General features: G+C 45.1%; 1 protein-coding gene across 4 annotated transcripts in view; it reads left to right on the top strand.

The window, feature by feature from the left end:
• The window catches only part of EEIG1 (estrogen-induced osteoclastogenesis regulator 1), a 38601-nt gene that overhangs the window by 12623 nt on the left and 12547 nt on the right, over positions 1-13431 (top strand). For 2 of the 4 annotated variants that reach the window (XM_052814737.1, XM_052814736.1), the window contains exons 3-5: positions 9029-9149; positions 9475-9504; positions 13156-13272. In XM_052814737.1, coding sequence (XP_052670697.1) covers positions 9029-9149; positions 9475-9504; positions 13156-13272 — 268 coding nt within the window. Of the gene's footprint in view, positions 1-5406; positions 5488-5597; positions 5763-9028; positions 9150-9474; positions 9505-13155; positions 13273-13431 lie in introns of all 4 variants that reach the window. The other 2 variants (XM_052814738.1, XM_052814739.1) reach the window with 2 other exon arrangements.

The following is a 13431-nucleotide window of genomic DNA, read 5'->3' as shown; positions in this document are numbered from 1 at the left end:
TACAAACACAACTTTCTTGCATCATGGAGTTGTAGCCATGTCTTGTACCATGTGTGGTAGGGATATTATCAGAAGTCTCCTTGCTGGAGTTTACATTGCTGGCTTTCTTCTCTAGGAGTTTAAATTTAGTCAGCAAAGGCAAATCTGGAATCTCTTAGAATGACAGCTAATACAAGATGAAGGAAGTTTATAAATATATCAGCAATGGATAATTAGTGAATCTTCATTTTACATCTACAATCTGCCAGAAGTGAAAAGTCTTTCTAAGCTACAGTGTGGTAGAGAAACATGTATTGACTCTGACATATGGTGGGTTAACATACCTTAATCTTGTAAGCATCTGTACAGAACAAACCTTAGAGTTTTTCTGAAGCATTTGGGACCTTCGGAAGCTTTAGTTCCTCTATCTGTTAGAACCACAGGGGAAATTTGAATTGTGATTTGTCCAAAGGGTGAACAGGCCCTGGGAGAGTCAGGATTTTTTTTTCCTCTTTTAAATTCTGTGGTTTTTACTGTGCAATTAACTTGGTAATGAGCCTGAACATGCCTTCTCTCTGTGCCCTCCATCCCCCAGTAACATGGAGGTCTCTCAGCTTGGGTTTGCTCATCCCCTGTAACTCCAGCTGACTTGGCTGGAGGCGTAGGTAAGAGTTCAGGAGTCCTTCTTAGTTAAGTTGTCCCCACGCCTGTTTTATGCATTGAGCATATCTGATTGTTCAGTGGTCATAGTTGTGGAAAATCAGATCTGAAAGGTATTTATGCCCAGAGTTAGACAAGTACTTCGGAGTGTGCTGGGTGTGAACTGCAAGGTAGCCCAGTCTTCTGCAGCACAGAGCAACCATGGGAGCAAGAGGAACAATGCATCTGAGACAGGCTGGAAAATGCAGCACCAACATACAGCAACCTGAGTGTAGTAGCTGGTGGCTGACCTGGGCAGACCCGAGTGAAATCTGCAGTGCCGACCTGTTCTTGTTTCTTCTGTAACTGAAATCCCTGTGAATTTGCTTGAGAGAAAAGCACTGGTGGTAGGCTTGGCAGCCTGGCACATGGTTCGTTCTTGGCTAATCCAGCTCCAGCGTAGTCTACCAGAACAACAGAAGTAGGAGTTGGTGTGGTGACTCAGTGCATGATCAGAGTTCAAAAAAAGCAAATGCGTCTTTCAGTGTTCAATACGCACATTATTACAGACTTGTGTTTCAGTAACTGAGTCATCTATCCAGTTATTCCTTTCTTTACACTTAAGAGTTTGGTTCTTTGCTTGTGATGTTTTTGCTCCTGGCACATGTCCCTGGCCTCTGACCAAAAAGAGCTTGTGCTCTGTAGATGTGGCAAGAAGACCTTGGATATGTGCTGCTTCGGGTTGGTCTGTCTTCAGCACAGTGTGTAACATTAGATGTATTGCACAGCATTTACTGTTACAGTCCCTTCTTGTCCTTGTTTTCCTGATGTCCGGCTTTTTTTCTCTGCTTTGAGATGACAGAATGTAAATTATAAATACCTCAAAGGAGACTGGCTCTGCTGGGCATGTCCTGTCTGTGAAGTGCCATGTACATGTCCCTTGCTGCTCTGCAGCTGAGTCTGTTAGAATTATTTCCCCTTGCCTTCTCCCTGCTCCACCCTTACTTACCCTTCCAAAACTCATCTGACTTGTTCTATAGCTTAAGTTTTAAAGGGTCATTATTCTGTGACTTTATTTCTCCATGTGGCACAACTTTTTATTTTGTTATGCAACTTCTGCTGTAGCACTTGGTCACCAGCTGCATGCCATTTTTTAATAACTTCCATTGTTTCTCATAGTATTTTTAATACAGTTCATGTTAGGAGGAGCTTAAAGGTTTTAAGATTTAGATGCAGGAATGGTTGAAAATATTTTTTTCTGAAATAACTCCCAACACTATGTTTTAGAAGCCCTGGCTGTACTGGAGAGTGCGGCTACTCAGTGCAGTGATCTGGAGTACATGAGGTGGACTGCACTGGAAAGCTCTTGCCTGTGGGACATTCTGCATGAGGTGCAGGATTTCATGTCTGTCACTTATAAAAGACACATGTCTGGATGTACATGACTTGAGTCCAGACATAACTGAATTACTGCCTTTCAAAGAAGCTGTTAATATACAACTAGGAATGCTGATGCTGGAGGGTTTTCTACTGGTGATTGACTGCCACCCCCATTCTCCAGTAGGTATTATCACTCCCTGGCTTGTACTGGTGGACCTTTATCAAGATTGATTACTGCCTTGGAGGGAACTGTAATATGAAGTTCAAAAGCTGTGCTTCTACAGAAATAGGCTTCTTCTGGAAATGAGGTTAAAGCCATAAAAAGTCAATCACTTGCCTGCTCGATACCAGCTTATTCCTAAGGAGGATTTCTAAATCATTCTTTGTATCCTGTTTTTATTTTGTGCTCGCCTCATTGTTTTTTCTCCAGTTCTTTTCCTTGCCTGCCATTTGCATACTTGGTGCTGTCATCGTCATCCCCTGACCCCCAGTGAAACAGTCCTGACTGTTCCTTACCTTGGTTTCTCAGCTGTGGCTGAAGTTTCTTCCATTAGCTTTTTTTTTTTTTCCCCTGTACAGTTGCTGTTAATCCTTTTTCCTTTATTTGTCTCTTCTCCAGTCAAATAGGCATTATGCAGGCTGTGCTGTTAACTGTGTAAGTAGAATCTAGTTTCCTGATCTGACTTTCCCCTACTCTTCCTTCCCTGTTCACTCTTCCCCCACCTCCCCAAGTGCCAGCAAACAGCAGGAGTGGATGTATGTCCATCTCCTGGTGTGAGGCAGAACTGAGCAAGCATGGTAAAGCCATCCAGAAGTGTTGGAGCTTGCCTTGTTCCTCCCCCCCTCCTCACCCTTCCCCAAATGCTGGGTCATGTGAATGCTTCATTCTAAAAGCACTGGGGTTCAAATTTGGCATTAGAGAGCCCGTACATATCTCCCCTCTGGTGTGAATGAAGAACTAAATTAGTAGGTGTAAGCTGATGCCAAGAGGGAGGTGTGGGTAGGTGTCCTTCTCCACCATGTGTCATTCGAATGGGTTTGCTGGGAATTTAGAAGTTAATTTTGCGAGTAGGTGGTAGATGTGATGACCTTACTGCTGAACCCTTGTTTAAAACACTTGCAGTGAAACATCCAAATAAGACTTGTTTCAGATGACAAAGGCTTGCTTAGTTCTCCGAGTAACACAGTCTGCATCATCTGTCTCTGAGCCATTTTTCCATCATAACTGCTAATGTCTACTATACAACAACCAGCACTTGTCAGCTGGAGAATACAGGGTTGTTTGCAGTGGGGGAGATGTCCAGCTCTTTGGGCTGGCAGTTGTTCTGGTCAGTGATGTAAGCCCAGTCAAAACAGAGTAACTTTATTGTAGAGAGCTGCTTGCAGCCCTTTCTGTTCCTTCTGCTTGGGGAAGGCAAACCCCCCCCCATGTAAATAACTTGCTATAAAACACTTCTATGCATCCAGGTTAAACTGCCTTGGATTTCCATGCACTGTGTATCCAGATGGGTTTTTATGATCCTGTATTCCCCAAGGAATATGGTGTGTTATCTCTCATTCTTGGGATATGTTTCCACTGAGCTTCCCAGCACCTATTACTGCATCCTGTTTGCTTCTGCTTTATACTTGTGTTTGGCCTGCATGAGCTTGACAAGATAAAGAAGATGACAGCTTTAAGCTTTTACTAATGTGACACATTCCCACGCTGCTGTTTGGTGCGCTGTCTGCCAATGGTGCATCTTGTTTGCTGTTGATTTCTCTCCATTTCTTTGCCAGGCATCTGGATGGCAAAGCCTTGGAGCTGCAGTTTTCTTTAATAATACATGTGCTGCAGTGAAGTGCCCTGTCCTAAGCCCATTATTTGGGGATACCTACAGATTCTGCATCATGTATCTAAAACAGCTAATGGCTAAATGAAGGCTTGCTTTATTTATATATATATGTTCACCCACCTTTGTATTTTCTATGCTTTATAGGCAGTGATTAGGCTCTCTGTTTGTAGCAGGACCTCCTGTGTCTGTAGGATGGTATAAATTTTGGTGTGCTGTGAGCACAGTGGTGTGAATATTGGTTACTGACCTGGGCATCTTAGAAAGTCAGTTTTGAAAATGTTTTTCAGGGACTTTTTCCTTGCCCTTACCAAAGGTCTCTCGTGCAGCTTTGCACTAAATAACTTGGTTAAAATAGTTACTATCTTCTCTGGAGTGTAACTCATGATTGTTCCAGACTTTGCCAAGTTAAGGGAGTGTCAGTGATCCTGCTCTAATTCAGCCGTTGGAAGTGCTGGGGAATAGATGAGGCTGTCTTAATGGTGGCTCTCTGCAGCTGAAAGCAGACCTGTGTAAAGAAATACTGTAGAAGATGCCCTTCAGATGGAATCTGCTGAAATAACTTGATTTTTTTTTTTCTTTTCCTCCCTTTGTGGTTGAGGTGATTGTACCTCCATCCCTGAGGTTGTGTTACCTTCCTCCCCAAAAGACCCACTGCTGGTGTGGCTGCTTCAAGGGCTGCTTTTCAATCTGCCACACTTAAATGGATCTGAGCTGGGACTTGGCTCCATGGCCTCTTTAAAATGGTGTCATCTTTCTTGTGCCTAATCAGATTGAGATGCTGCTTCAGTGAAGTTGCGCCCCTGTGTGCAGTGGTGAACCAGTGAGGAAGATGGGGAGTACAGTATGCTGTGAGCAAGCAGGAGGATTAGTTCTGCTTGAAGGGTCTGACACAGATCCACATCTCTGAGAAGGGGGGACAGTGAGCATGTGGATTGGGCATTAGAAATAGGAAAGCTTGCCTTCCCCCTTTGTGTAGATGAGGAGGAGGAAATCTGAATGAGTAGCTCTTTGTGTGTGCTTATCTTTATACTGTCTCATTTAGCCTGACTTTTTCTCACATCTGCTCCCGTGCATGAAACATCAGACTGAGACACATTGCTCTATTGAAACGTTTGGCATTAAAAAACTATTTTTTGTTGTCATTGCCCTCCCAGTAAGCCTGTGGCCTTTTTATGATGTTTCATACTTTTAACTGTCTTACGTGTGACTACCGCCATAAAGAATGAAACATCTGCTTTTCTAAATGTTTCAGCAATTCAAAACTGTTTCAGCGGGTTGTGCGTTTGAAGCGTGATACCCGGTTGGGTGCAATTCATCTTTGAGTCTGTAAATAGAAGTTTTAATCTCTGTTCATTAGCTAGGTTTCCATGTGGGAGAGAGGCCCACGGTAGCCCAAGATAGCACGGGTCGTATGCATGGCCTTTTTCTAGAAGTGTTTGCTTCAGCTAACTTGCATTCATAGTGAGCTTTGTGGCTTTCTGTAACAGTGCTACTCTGTCTATGGCACTAAAATCACAGTTGGTAAACATCTCTTCTCTAATATCTGTTCATCGCATGTTCCTCGGCCTGTCTCCAGAGATGCAGTAAGGCTGTGCGTGAGATCCAAACCCAAAGAGGCTTTGGTGGCTTCACTGAGCACACTGCTACATCTGTAAAAGTAGGTAAACTGGTGGGTTGCTGCTGTGCATCACTTCCATTACTTGGATTCATACCATGCTATGGTGAAACATCTTCTAATTGCTCTTTTTCTGGTAAATCTTCTCTCAGGGTATAGGATGGTGGCTGGGGGATGCAGCAGACTGTCCCTTCTGGCTGGTCAAGGAGCTGGAGATAGATGAGCAGCTCCAGGGTTGGAAGACCCCGAGAAGCTCTTTCTGGAACTCCACTTTTCACAAAAGCTGCTGCAGGGTTGAATTGATGTATTCTGAAGAGGTATATTTAGGTCTGGAAGAGTAATTACACAGCTTTGAATAAGTCTCAAGTCAGAAGAGGGCAAAGCTTAGCTTGGCAGGGATTCAACCTTCTGGGAGTCGTTTTGCAAAATGGTACAGACGGCTTTTTTAAAATAAAACTTCTGAAGACCCATTGAATTAGCACCTAGTACCAGGCATTGGTCTGATCTATTTCTGGCTCTCCAAATACAGAGTAAAACTTAAAATTAGACACTTCTGGTTTTAAGCTGTTAGTTTCTGCTTTGTTTTTAGGTGCCTTGTGATTAGGATGGAAGGAAACGCCTCTCTTGGTGCGGCCCTCACCAGGCTTCTTGTGTGGTTTTGGTTTCTGTGTGATGGTTCCTAATTGTACATCAGAGAATATTCTAGGGCTAAATACAAAACTGCTCCTCATCAGAGTCCACTTCTTTCCCTATTTTAGTTTTCTTTAATTACCAGCCTAACGATAGCTTGATGGGAGGTGGACAGACAAAGCCCATCGGTTCCCCACATGCCATCTTTTGGAAATGTGGAACTAATTTTTTAGAATTTGGTTTGAAACAATAGTGCTGGCACTTGCTTGTCTAATGATACAGACCCAGCCCCCACCTTTAAAAGCCACTCTTCAATTGTTGAATGATTGTGAAACTTGTGACTGAAAAGCAGCTCTGCATTTTATCTTGTAAACTCCTTTCCGCCCTGTGCAGACTATTCCGAAGACATAAAAAGCCCCAAGCTATGCGTGCACCTGCAGCTCGGGTTCGTGTTCACAGTGCTGTGGGTAACATAACCCCCCCCACAAATCCTTTTCCTAATCCCTTGCGCCGTGTGGTATCTACAGCAGTTTTGGAAAGCCAACATACATACTTAATAAGAAGCAGAATGTCTGTTAGCAGAGCTTATGCTAACAGCAAATTAGCTATGAAGGAGCTCTTTATTACTAATCAGTACTTTTTGCCATGTTTTGAAGTAATTAGCCTTCATTGGATTTAGCAGCATCCAGCAGATGCTTAATCATAGCTGCATTGTAATATGAGTGAGAACTCATGAGTAAGGAAACTCACATGCTAGAGCAGTTCTTGCTGATCCTACTGACGAAGCAGCTGTGGGGAGGGAGGCACATGTGATGGGCGTTCGGGAGCTGGAGCTTAGTCACTTAAATACTCACTTGTGACAAGAGTTGGAGCTCTGAGCCGCGTTTGTGAATTGATTTGCAGCAATGTGCCGTTGTACCTGTCTGATCTGAAGATCATTCACTTGTAGCTGCCTTCCAGGATTCAGCTTGAAGCTCTGGTGTCATTAGCAGAATTAGCATTAGCCTTGCTCTCTAGAAAATAGCGGTTCCTTTTTAAAGACGACTTATGCTGCTAAAATAGTCGATGCTTTCTGCATCCCGTGTACCTTCCTTGTGTTTCTGAAGCACGTGTGTTTGCAGGCGTTTTTATATTGTATTGAATTCCTTTTTTCATCTGTATCTGAGTTTTCCTTCCTTTAGGTCATTCAAGATACCTACTATTAAGTCAGGTTTAAGGCACCTCACATATGAAATTTAACTTTCCTAATTTGGCTGGCTCGGTGAATATCTTATTACAGGCAAAGCCTTTTTAATCCCTCTGGAAGTGTTTCCTCTCCTGTTTGAAGGAGCTGGAGTGAGTTGAGTGGAGCAATGAGAACCAGATCTCATCTTGAATTAATCTCAGATTCAAAGGTATTTTCGGCACTTAGATGTCTCACTTTTCAATGACTTCAGTAGCTAGCCTTAGTTCTGTCTGGAAGGAGTTTAAGTTCACTGCCTTGAAGGAATTGCTGCCTTCTGTTATCCAATGTTTTAAACAGGGATGATCAGCCCTTATCTTACATTACAGAGGATTACGGATTTCAGTTATTTGTCAGCTACCCCTTTTCTGTTCTCTGTGTTTGCCTTGGCCAGCACATTCAGGTCCCACAAAATAGCTCAGAGGACTAGTGGGGACCTCCTGGGTCAGGATCCAGTCCCTGGCATCTGTCCTGTTGGGCTCAACTCAAGGTTGCAGAAGGGCTTGTTGGGCTGTGCGCTGGCTTCTGCCCCGTCCTTCCCAGGAGAGTTGAGGTAGTACCAAAACTGATCGTTCTCCCCTTTGCCACCGATCTCTTTGGCTCGCACCATGCCCTGGGTCAGATCGTGGGAAGCCTCCTTTTCCCTGCTAAAGCAAACAGTTTATCAGGTGCCCTTGCCCCTTTGTCCTGTGCTAAGAGGAGAGATAAGAGTGAGATGCAAACTTGCTAGGTCATAGCTGTCAAAAGTGCCTTCCCTTCCCTCCCCCTGGCCTCATTACTTTGAGAAGTTAATTGGCTAAGGGCCAAGCTCTGAGCCATAAACGGATCAGGTCCTGTAGAGGATCAGTGGGGAACCAGAGCCCTGTGGAAGGACCCACACACCTCGTTTCCAGGCTCCTTTGAGCCGGCCTCCTTTGAAGGGTAAAATCCAGCTTCCCCTGAGAGCTCTGCAAAAGCCAAAGCTAAACCTGAAGCAATTGCTGCGCTTGGGAAAACTTCTCTTCCTCCTGGGGCTCAGGCTATGTTGGAGCCATGTGCTTTTCCATTCACCAGGGAGATCAGGGTAGGCTGGTGAGGGGCTGTGCAAGGAAAACCACCTCCTCCCTGGCTGGGACTGCTTTACGGTCTGAAACCCCCTCATGATTTGAAGCATAGTGTTTGCTTGCCATGGTCCTATTTGCGTGCACCCAGGAGCATTTCCATGTGCATTTTTGTCCTCCTTTGAGCTGGCCGTCCTCACTGGCTTAGTCCCAGCATAAGAAGCAGGATGGCTGCCTGGGAAGGACAAGCTGTCCAGGACACATAGCACATTTGCTGTACAGAGGCTATACAAAACAGGCATATTGTGGGAAGATAAGCCTGCGAATCTTCAGCCCAGTTCGGTTATGGAGGTTGGCTCCGTCCAGGCTGGACGGTGAATAAGCTAAACCGGCTAAGCAGGAAATGTCAGAGAGTTTGTGAGAGTTTTAAAGGCAAATTCTGTTGATGGGATGATTAGTCTTCCCGTAACCTAGGTGGATTTTACGTATATTGACTAGTGAAAAGCTTTCTGCTAACATAACGCCTTTGTGTGGTGCAGTTTCAGGTGGTGTGGACCGAGCTGTGTTGTAGAGGATTTTTACAGGCTAGGTTGCCAGTCATTAGAAAAGATACTTAATAGTTGGAATTGATTTGGCTTTGTACCTTTATTTGAAGACTTTTTTTTTTTTTCTTTTTTTTGCATTCTCATAGAGAGGAGGTTCAGGAAAACTGTGTCCGCTGGAAAAAGAAATTCACCTTTGTGTGTAAAATGAGTGCCAACCCAGCCACAGGACTCCTGGACCCCTGCATCTGCCGAGTATCTGTCCGTAAGGTAAGCATCTAGCTTCTGCTTCTGGCAGGTAGTACCACCAGTGTACTGGTGTTCATTATTAGCTGCTTTTTTGGCAGCAAGAATTGCATGAACAGTGGTGAGAAGGAAGGATTGTTTGGACCAGGATGTGACTCGAACAGAGCCTCTCTCTCCAGCAAGGGTTCTTGACAGAGGGTAGGAGTGACCACGGTGATGATAGCCGTTGAGAGACACAGAGGTTTGTGAAATCCTGAGAGCAAATTCCAGGACTGAGTAATGACTTTCCCCGTGTTTCCCTGGCACATATAACAGCTGCTTTTCCTGTTTGTTTTGTCTCTCATTATAGGAGCTGAAGGGCGGAAAAACCTACTCAAAGGTAAGACCACAGAAAAGGCAAATGTGGCAGAGTGACGATGGTCTGTTAGTGCTTTACACCCATTAGAAACCAGTGGCTGCTGCGTGAAGCAATTTGGAGAGATGGTGATTAGTTCTTAGTTTAAGCCTGAGTTAAGTGATTTCCCGAAAAAATTGACTTGCTGGGAGAGGATCCAGATTGTACTGGATGTGGATTTGAGAAGGGGGTTGGGAAGATGATCTGCATGTCCTCAAACTTTGGGGAAGTTCTGAGTCAGATGTGAACTCTCTGGCTTCTGGCAACGTCTTGCTAATAAAGAAACACAGACTCCAGTTCTGTTCTCCAGAACACAGCAACCAGCTGTGGCTGGGGTAGGCACCTCACTGCCTCACGAGTGCAGGCAGAAGCCTACAGCAGAAATCACTACCTACCAAAGCACAGGAGACCCTGAGGCAAAAACCAAATGGATCAGCAGGGGTGTTAGTTTTGGTTTGTTCCTCCCCATTTTCTTGCCTGTGCTATGGGAGAGACAATGGGCCACCCCCTTCTCCTCTTTGTGCTGGATCAAGAAACAATGTTGGCTTAGAAGTTGAGCTTGCGCAGAGCCTGAAACCATGTTTGTCTGAAAATGAGTCACTGCTGCTAGTTTCTAATAAACAGATGTTCAGGTCACACGCGACCTTGTAAGAATTTATTCTAATCGATAATCCTTCCTGAGACCATGGAGGCAGCTGGCTTTGAAGTGTGAACTGCACTAACTCCTACGAACTGCTGCGCTGTGTGATAGAGGGCAATGTTACCGCCCGCACTGTTCCTTTTTTGTTGCTAATTAGGACATGGTCTCTAGGGCCATCTCTTTCACTAAATTCACACTGGGAGGGAGGTTATTCCTCCATTCTGCAGAGCTGCCTGTCGGGGAGAGCAGCATAGCTGGAGGAAGAGACATGCCTCTGAGACAAAGTAAGTGCATCAGCCTGTTCCTCCCATAGTGTCCATCCTCAAGCTTCCCACAGTATTTGGAAATGCAGAATTAAAGGAAGCCTGAAGGCATGTCTCCATGGTGGAGTTAACCTGGGCTCTTATTCAGGCCATGTTCTAACTTACTTCCCTTTTACTCAGTCTCCAGTTGTATGTAATGATGTTTTGAAAGAGACCTAGTTTCTCCAGCCCAGAATTGGAGACCAAAGCTCAAGTACTTGTCATCTCTTGGGCTGGTATCTTGCTTGGTCTCCTGTGAAGAAGAGAGACGTGTTCTCCTAGAATTCAATAGAAGATGACGCGAGCGTTTTGGCAGCTCAGAAGCGAGGATGTTACACCAGACAGGGTGATTAAGCCTTGCAATCTTGCCCTATGGACCGGGCTTGTTTCAGGCAGGTCCTCATGGCAGAACTGACTGACTTGGTTTTCCTGCTGTTTCTAACAGAAGTCTGTGGTGTATGTCCATGCAACTGTTTTCCCATTCTAAACAATGAGTCCTTACCTTTTTAAACTATGTTCATTCAGCTGAAAACTCCTCCAATCATGGCAGCAAATGTAGAGGAAATGCAACTTGTGAATGCCCTCTTTACCTGGTCCCCCTTCAGCAGGGACTGAGAGTGATGGAGCTATTTGTGCTCAAGACAGAGTTTCCATCGACTCGCGCACCTTTTGGTGTGACGTTAATGTCACTTCAGTGTCAGGGGTTATAGAGCGGAAGCCAACAGGAAGGACTGATAAAGCAGAAACTCTTTCCCCAAGCTGGAAGAAACACCATCAGCTGGCTGGAAAACTGAGGAAATTATTCTGAAAGGTTACATCTGAAAACATCCTTTTGTTAAGGGATCCTTCCTCTATATACTGGGAGTCTGCTTCCTGAGAAGAGCTTCTGACCTCAGCACACTGTATGGGTCGCTGGAAGGTTCTCCTGTACTGTCCTGCAATGTTGATCCTCTCGGAGAAGTTAGTGCTGTGGTGGAGGAAGAGGGATCTGGGTCTGGGTCACTCCTGTGCCGTGTTGTTCTGCTGGTGTGGTCGTGCGATGTTTCCTCTGTCCTCCAGTTTTGTCACAGTGATGGATTACAGCTCTCTCTGTGGCTTTCTCCTGTCCTGTTTATCTCCAAGAGATAAAAATTCACTGTTTTTTTCTTATCGGTGAATATTCAGCAAGCAGCATAGCCCTTGGCTAGAAGAGACCAAGGAACATCTACAGCAAGGGCTGGAGAAACACTTGTGTTAAGGGAATTCTTAAGAAGGGAGAAAAGAGGGAGAAAAGTTAAGGGGTTTTTTTTCCCTTCCTTTTTTTGCTGAAGAAAGGTTCCTGCTCTATCCCACACTTTTTTTTTTTCCTTTGCCGTCAGCTCTTGTTCCCCTTTGAGAATGGGATGGAGGAAGCAGCTATGCTAATCTTGCTGCTGTCTTCCCCTGAATCATATATCTTGTGCAGACTGTGGTTTAGACTTCTGATTTGAAACAGTGGGAGCCAGGGTTCGTACGGCAGTGACTGTGGTTTATGCTGTGACTCCCTATCAGCTTCCACAGTTGACAGAGCAACACGTTTCCTTAGGATGGTGCTACTCTTTGTTGCTCCCTCTTCAGTTGTATCATCCGGCTGTCAGCACCAGGGCAGGAGAAATGTATTGCAATGCACAGAATAACAGCTAGGTCTGAGCTGCTGCTCCTCCACCTTCTCTCCATGTTCTCATGGAAGCTGACCTGTATGTTGAAGGGATGCAAACTTTCCATGCTTGGACGGTTTGGCCAAATGTGGGGTACAGCATCTCTTCCTGATCAGATTAGATGAGAAACGACTGACTTTCATTGCTAAAGCTCTGCACAGAAGAAGCTGTAACTTTTCTTTGAAACACTGTATTAATACATCAGGAATTGGAGCAGAAGAACAAAAGTACTCTTCATTGTGTTTGTCTACTCTAGAGGCATCAGTACCCTCTTGGAATTTGCCTGTGACCTTCAACTTTCTGTCACCTTCCCTATTTGCTTCCCCTTTGTTAGAGAAGATTTAGAGAGCTCACAACTAAACCTCTCCAAATATTTCTCTTCCCCTCTGCCTGTCAAACATACTACTTGCTAGTTAAATCTTAGCAGTGTCGAGGAAACTGCTCTGGGAGTTCCACAGCCCAGGAGCTGCATCTGTGGGGTGAGGCACATGTACTGCTGCATGGCTCTGGAGTTCCAGCTTGCTGTGTTGAAAGTCTCAGTTTTGTTTTTCAGGATGGTGTCACTTTCCTCTGTAACAATATCCTTTCATCTCCTGGTTCACATGCTCCACTGCATTCTGGGATGGCCTGATACAAAGAGTGCCTTATTATGTTTGCGTATGTGTGATTCTGTTTTTTCCACATCATTGACCTAGTGCCTTCCATGTCCTTGGTTATGCAATGGCTGCGGGCTGGTTAACACTGTCCTGGCCAGCACCACTACTGTACGTCCTTCCTCCACGTGGGGCTGGCTTCCTGAAGGCCTCCGAGTGTCCACCTGGCTTGGGATTAGGAACGTGACCCTGCCCATCCTCGAGAGTAGGGGGTCTTCACAGCCACGACTCTGTGTGTACTGGCTCCTGTTTCTGCCCTTGTTCACAGATGTGCTCTCTTCCTTTGGTCTGTGTGACGCCATGTATCCCTTTATTGAGTAATTTTTGTTCTCTCCCCTTCCCCTCCATTGTTTTCTTGGCTACAGCTGGGCTTTGCTGATCTAAATCTGGCAGAATTTGCGGGCTCTGGATCCACTGTACGTTGCTGCTTGCTGGAAGGATATGATACTAAGAACACCCGGCAGGACAACTCCATCCTAAAGGTATGGCAGCTAGTACTGCCACAGTGGAAATCCTACTATTGAATTCGGAAAGATCACAGCCAGAGTGCAGTGCCAGGCCTGTGAGAAGGTCCTGTTTTGTACGGAGGCAGGGTTTTGCTTTTATGCTGCTACTCTGATTTGGGAAGCTTCCCTTCCCAA

This window comes from Harpia harpyja, chromosome 19, assembly GCF_026419915.1.
Source record: "Harpia harpyja isolate bHarHar1 chromosome 19, bHarHar1 primary haplotype, whole genome shotgun sequence".
Taxonomy (NCBI): domain Eukaryota; kingdom Metazoa; phylum Chordata; class Aves; order Accipitriformes; family Accipitridae; genus Harpia; species Harpia harpyja.
This window is presented reverse-complemented; position numbering and strand designations above follow the sequence as displayed.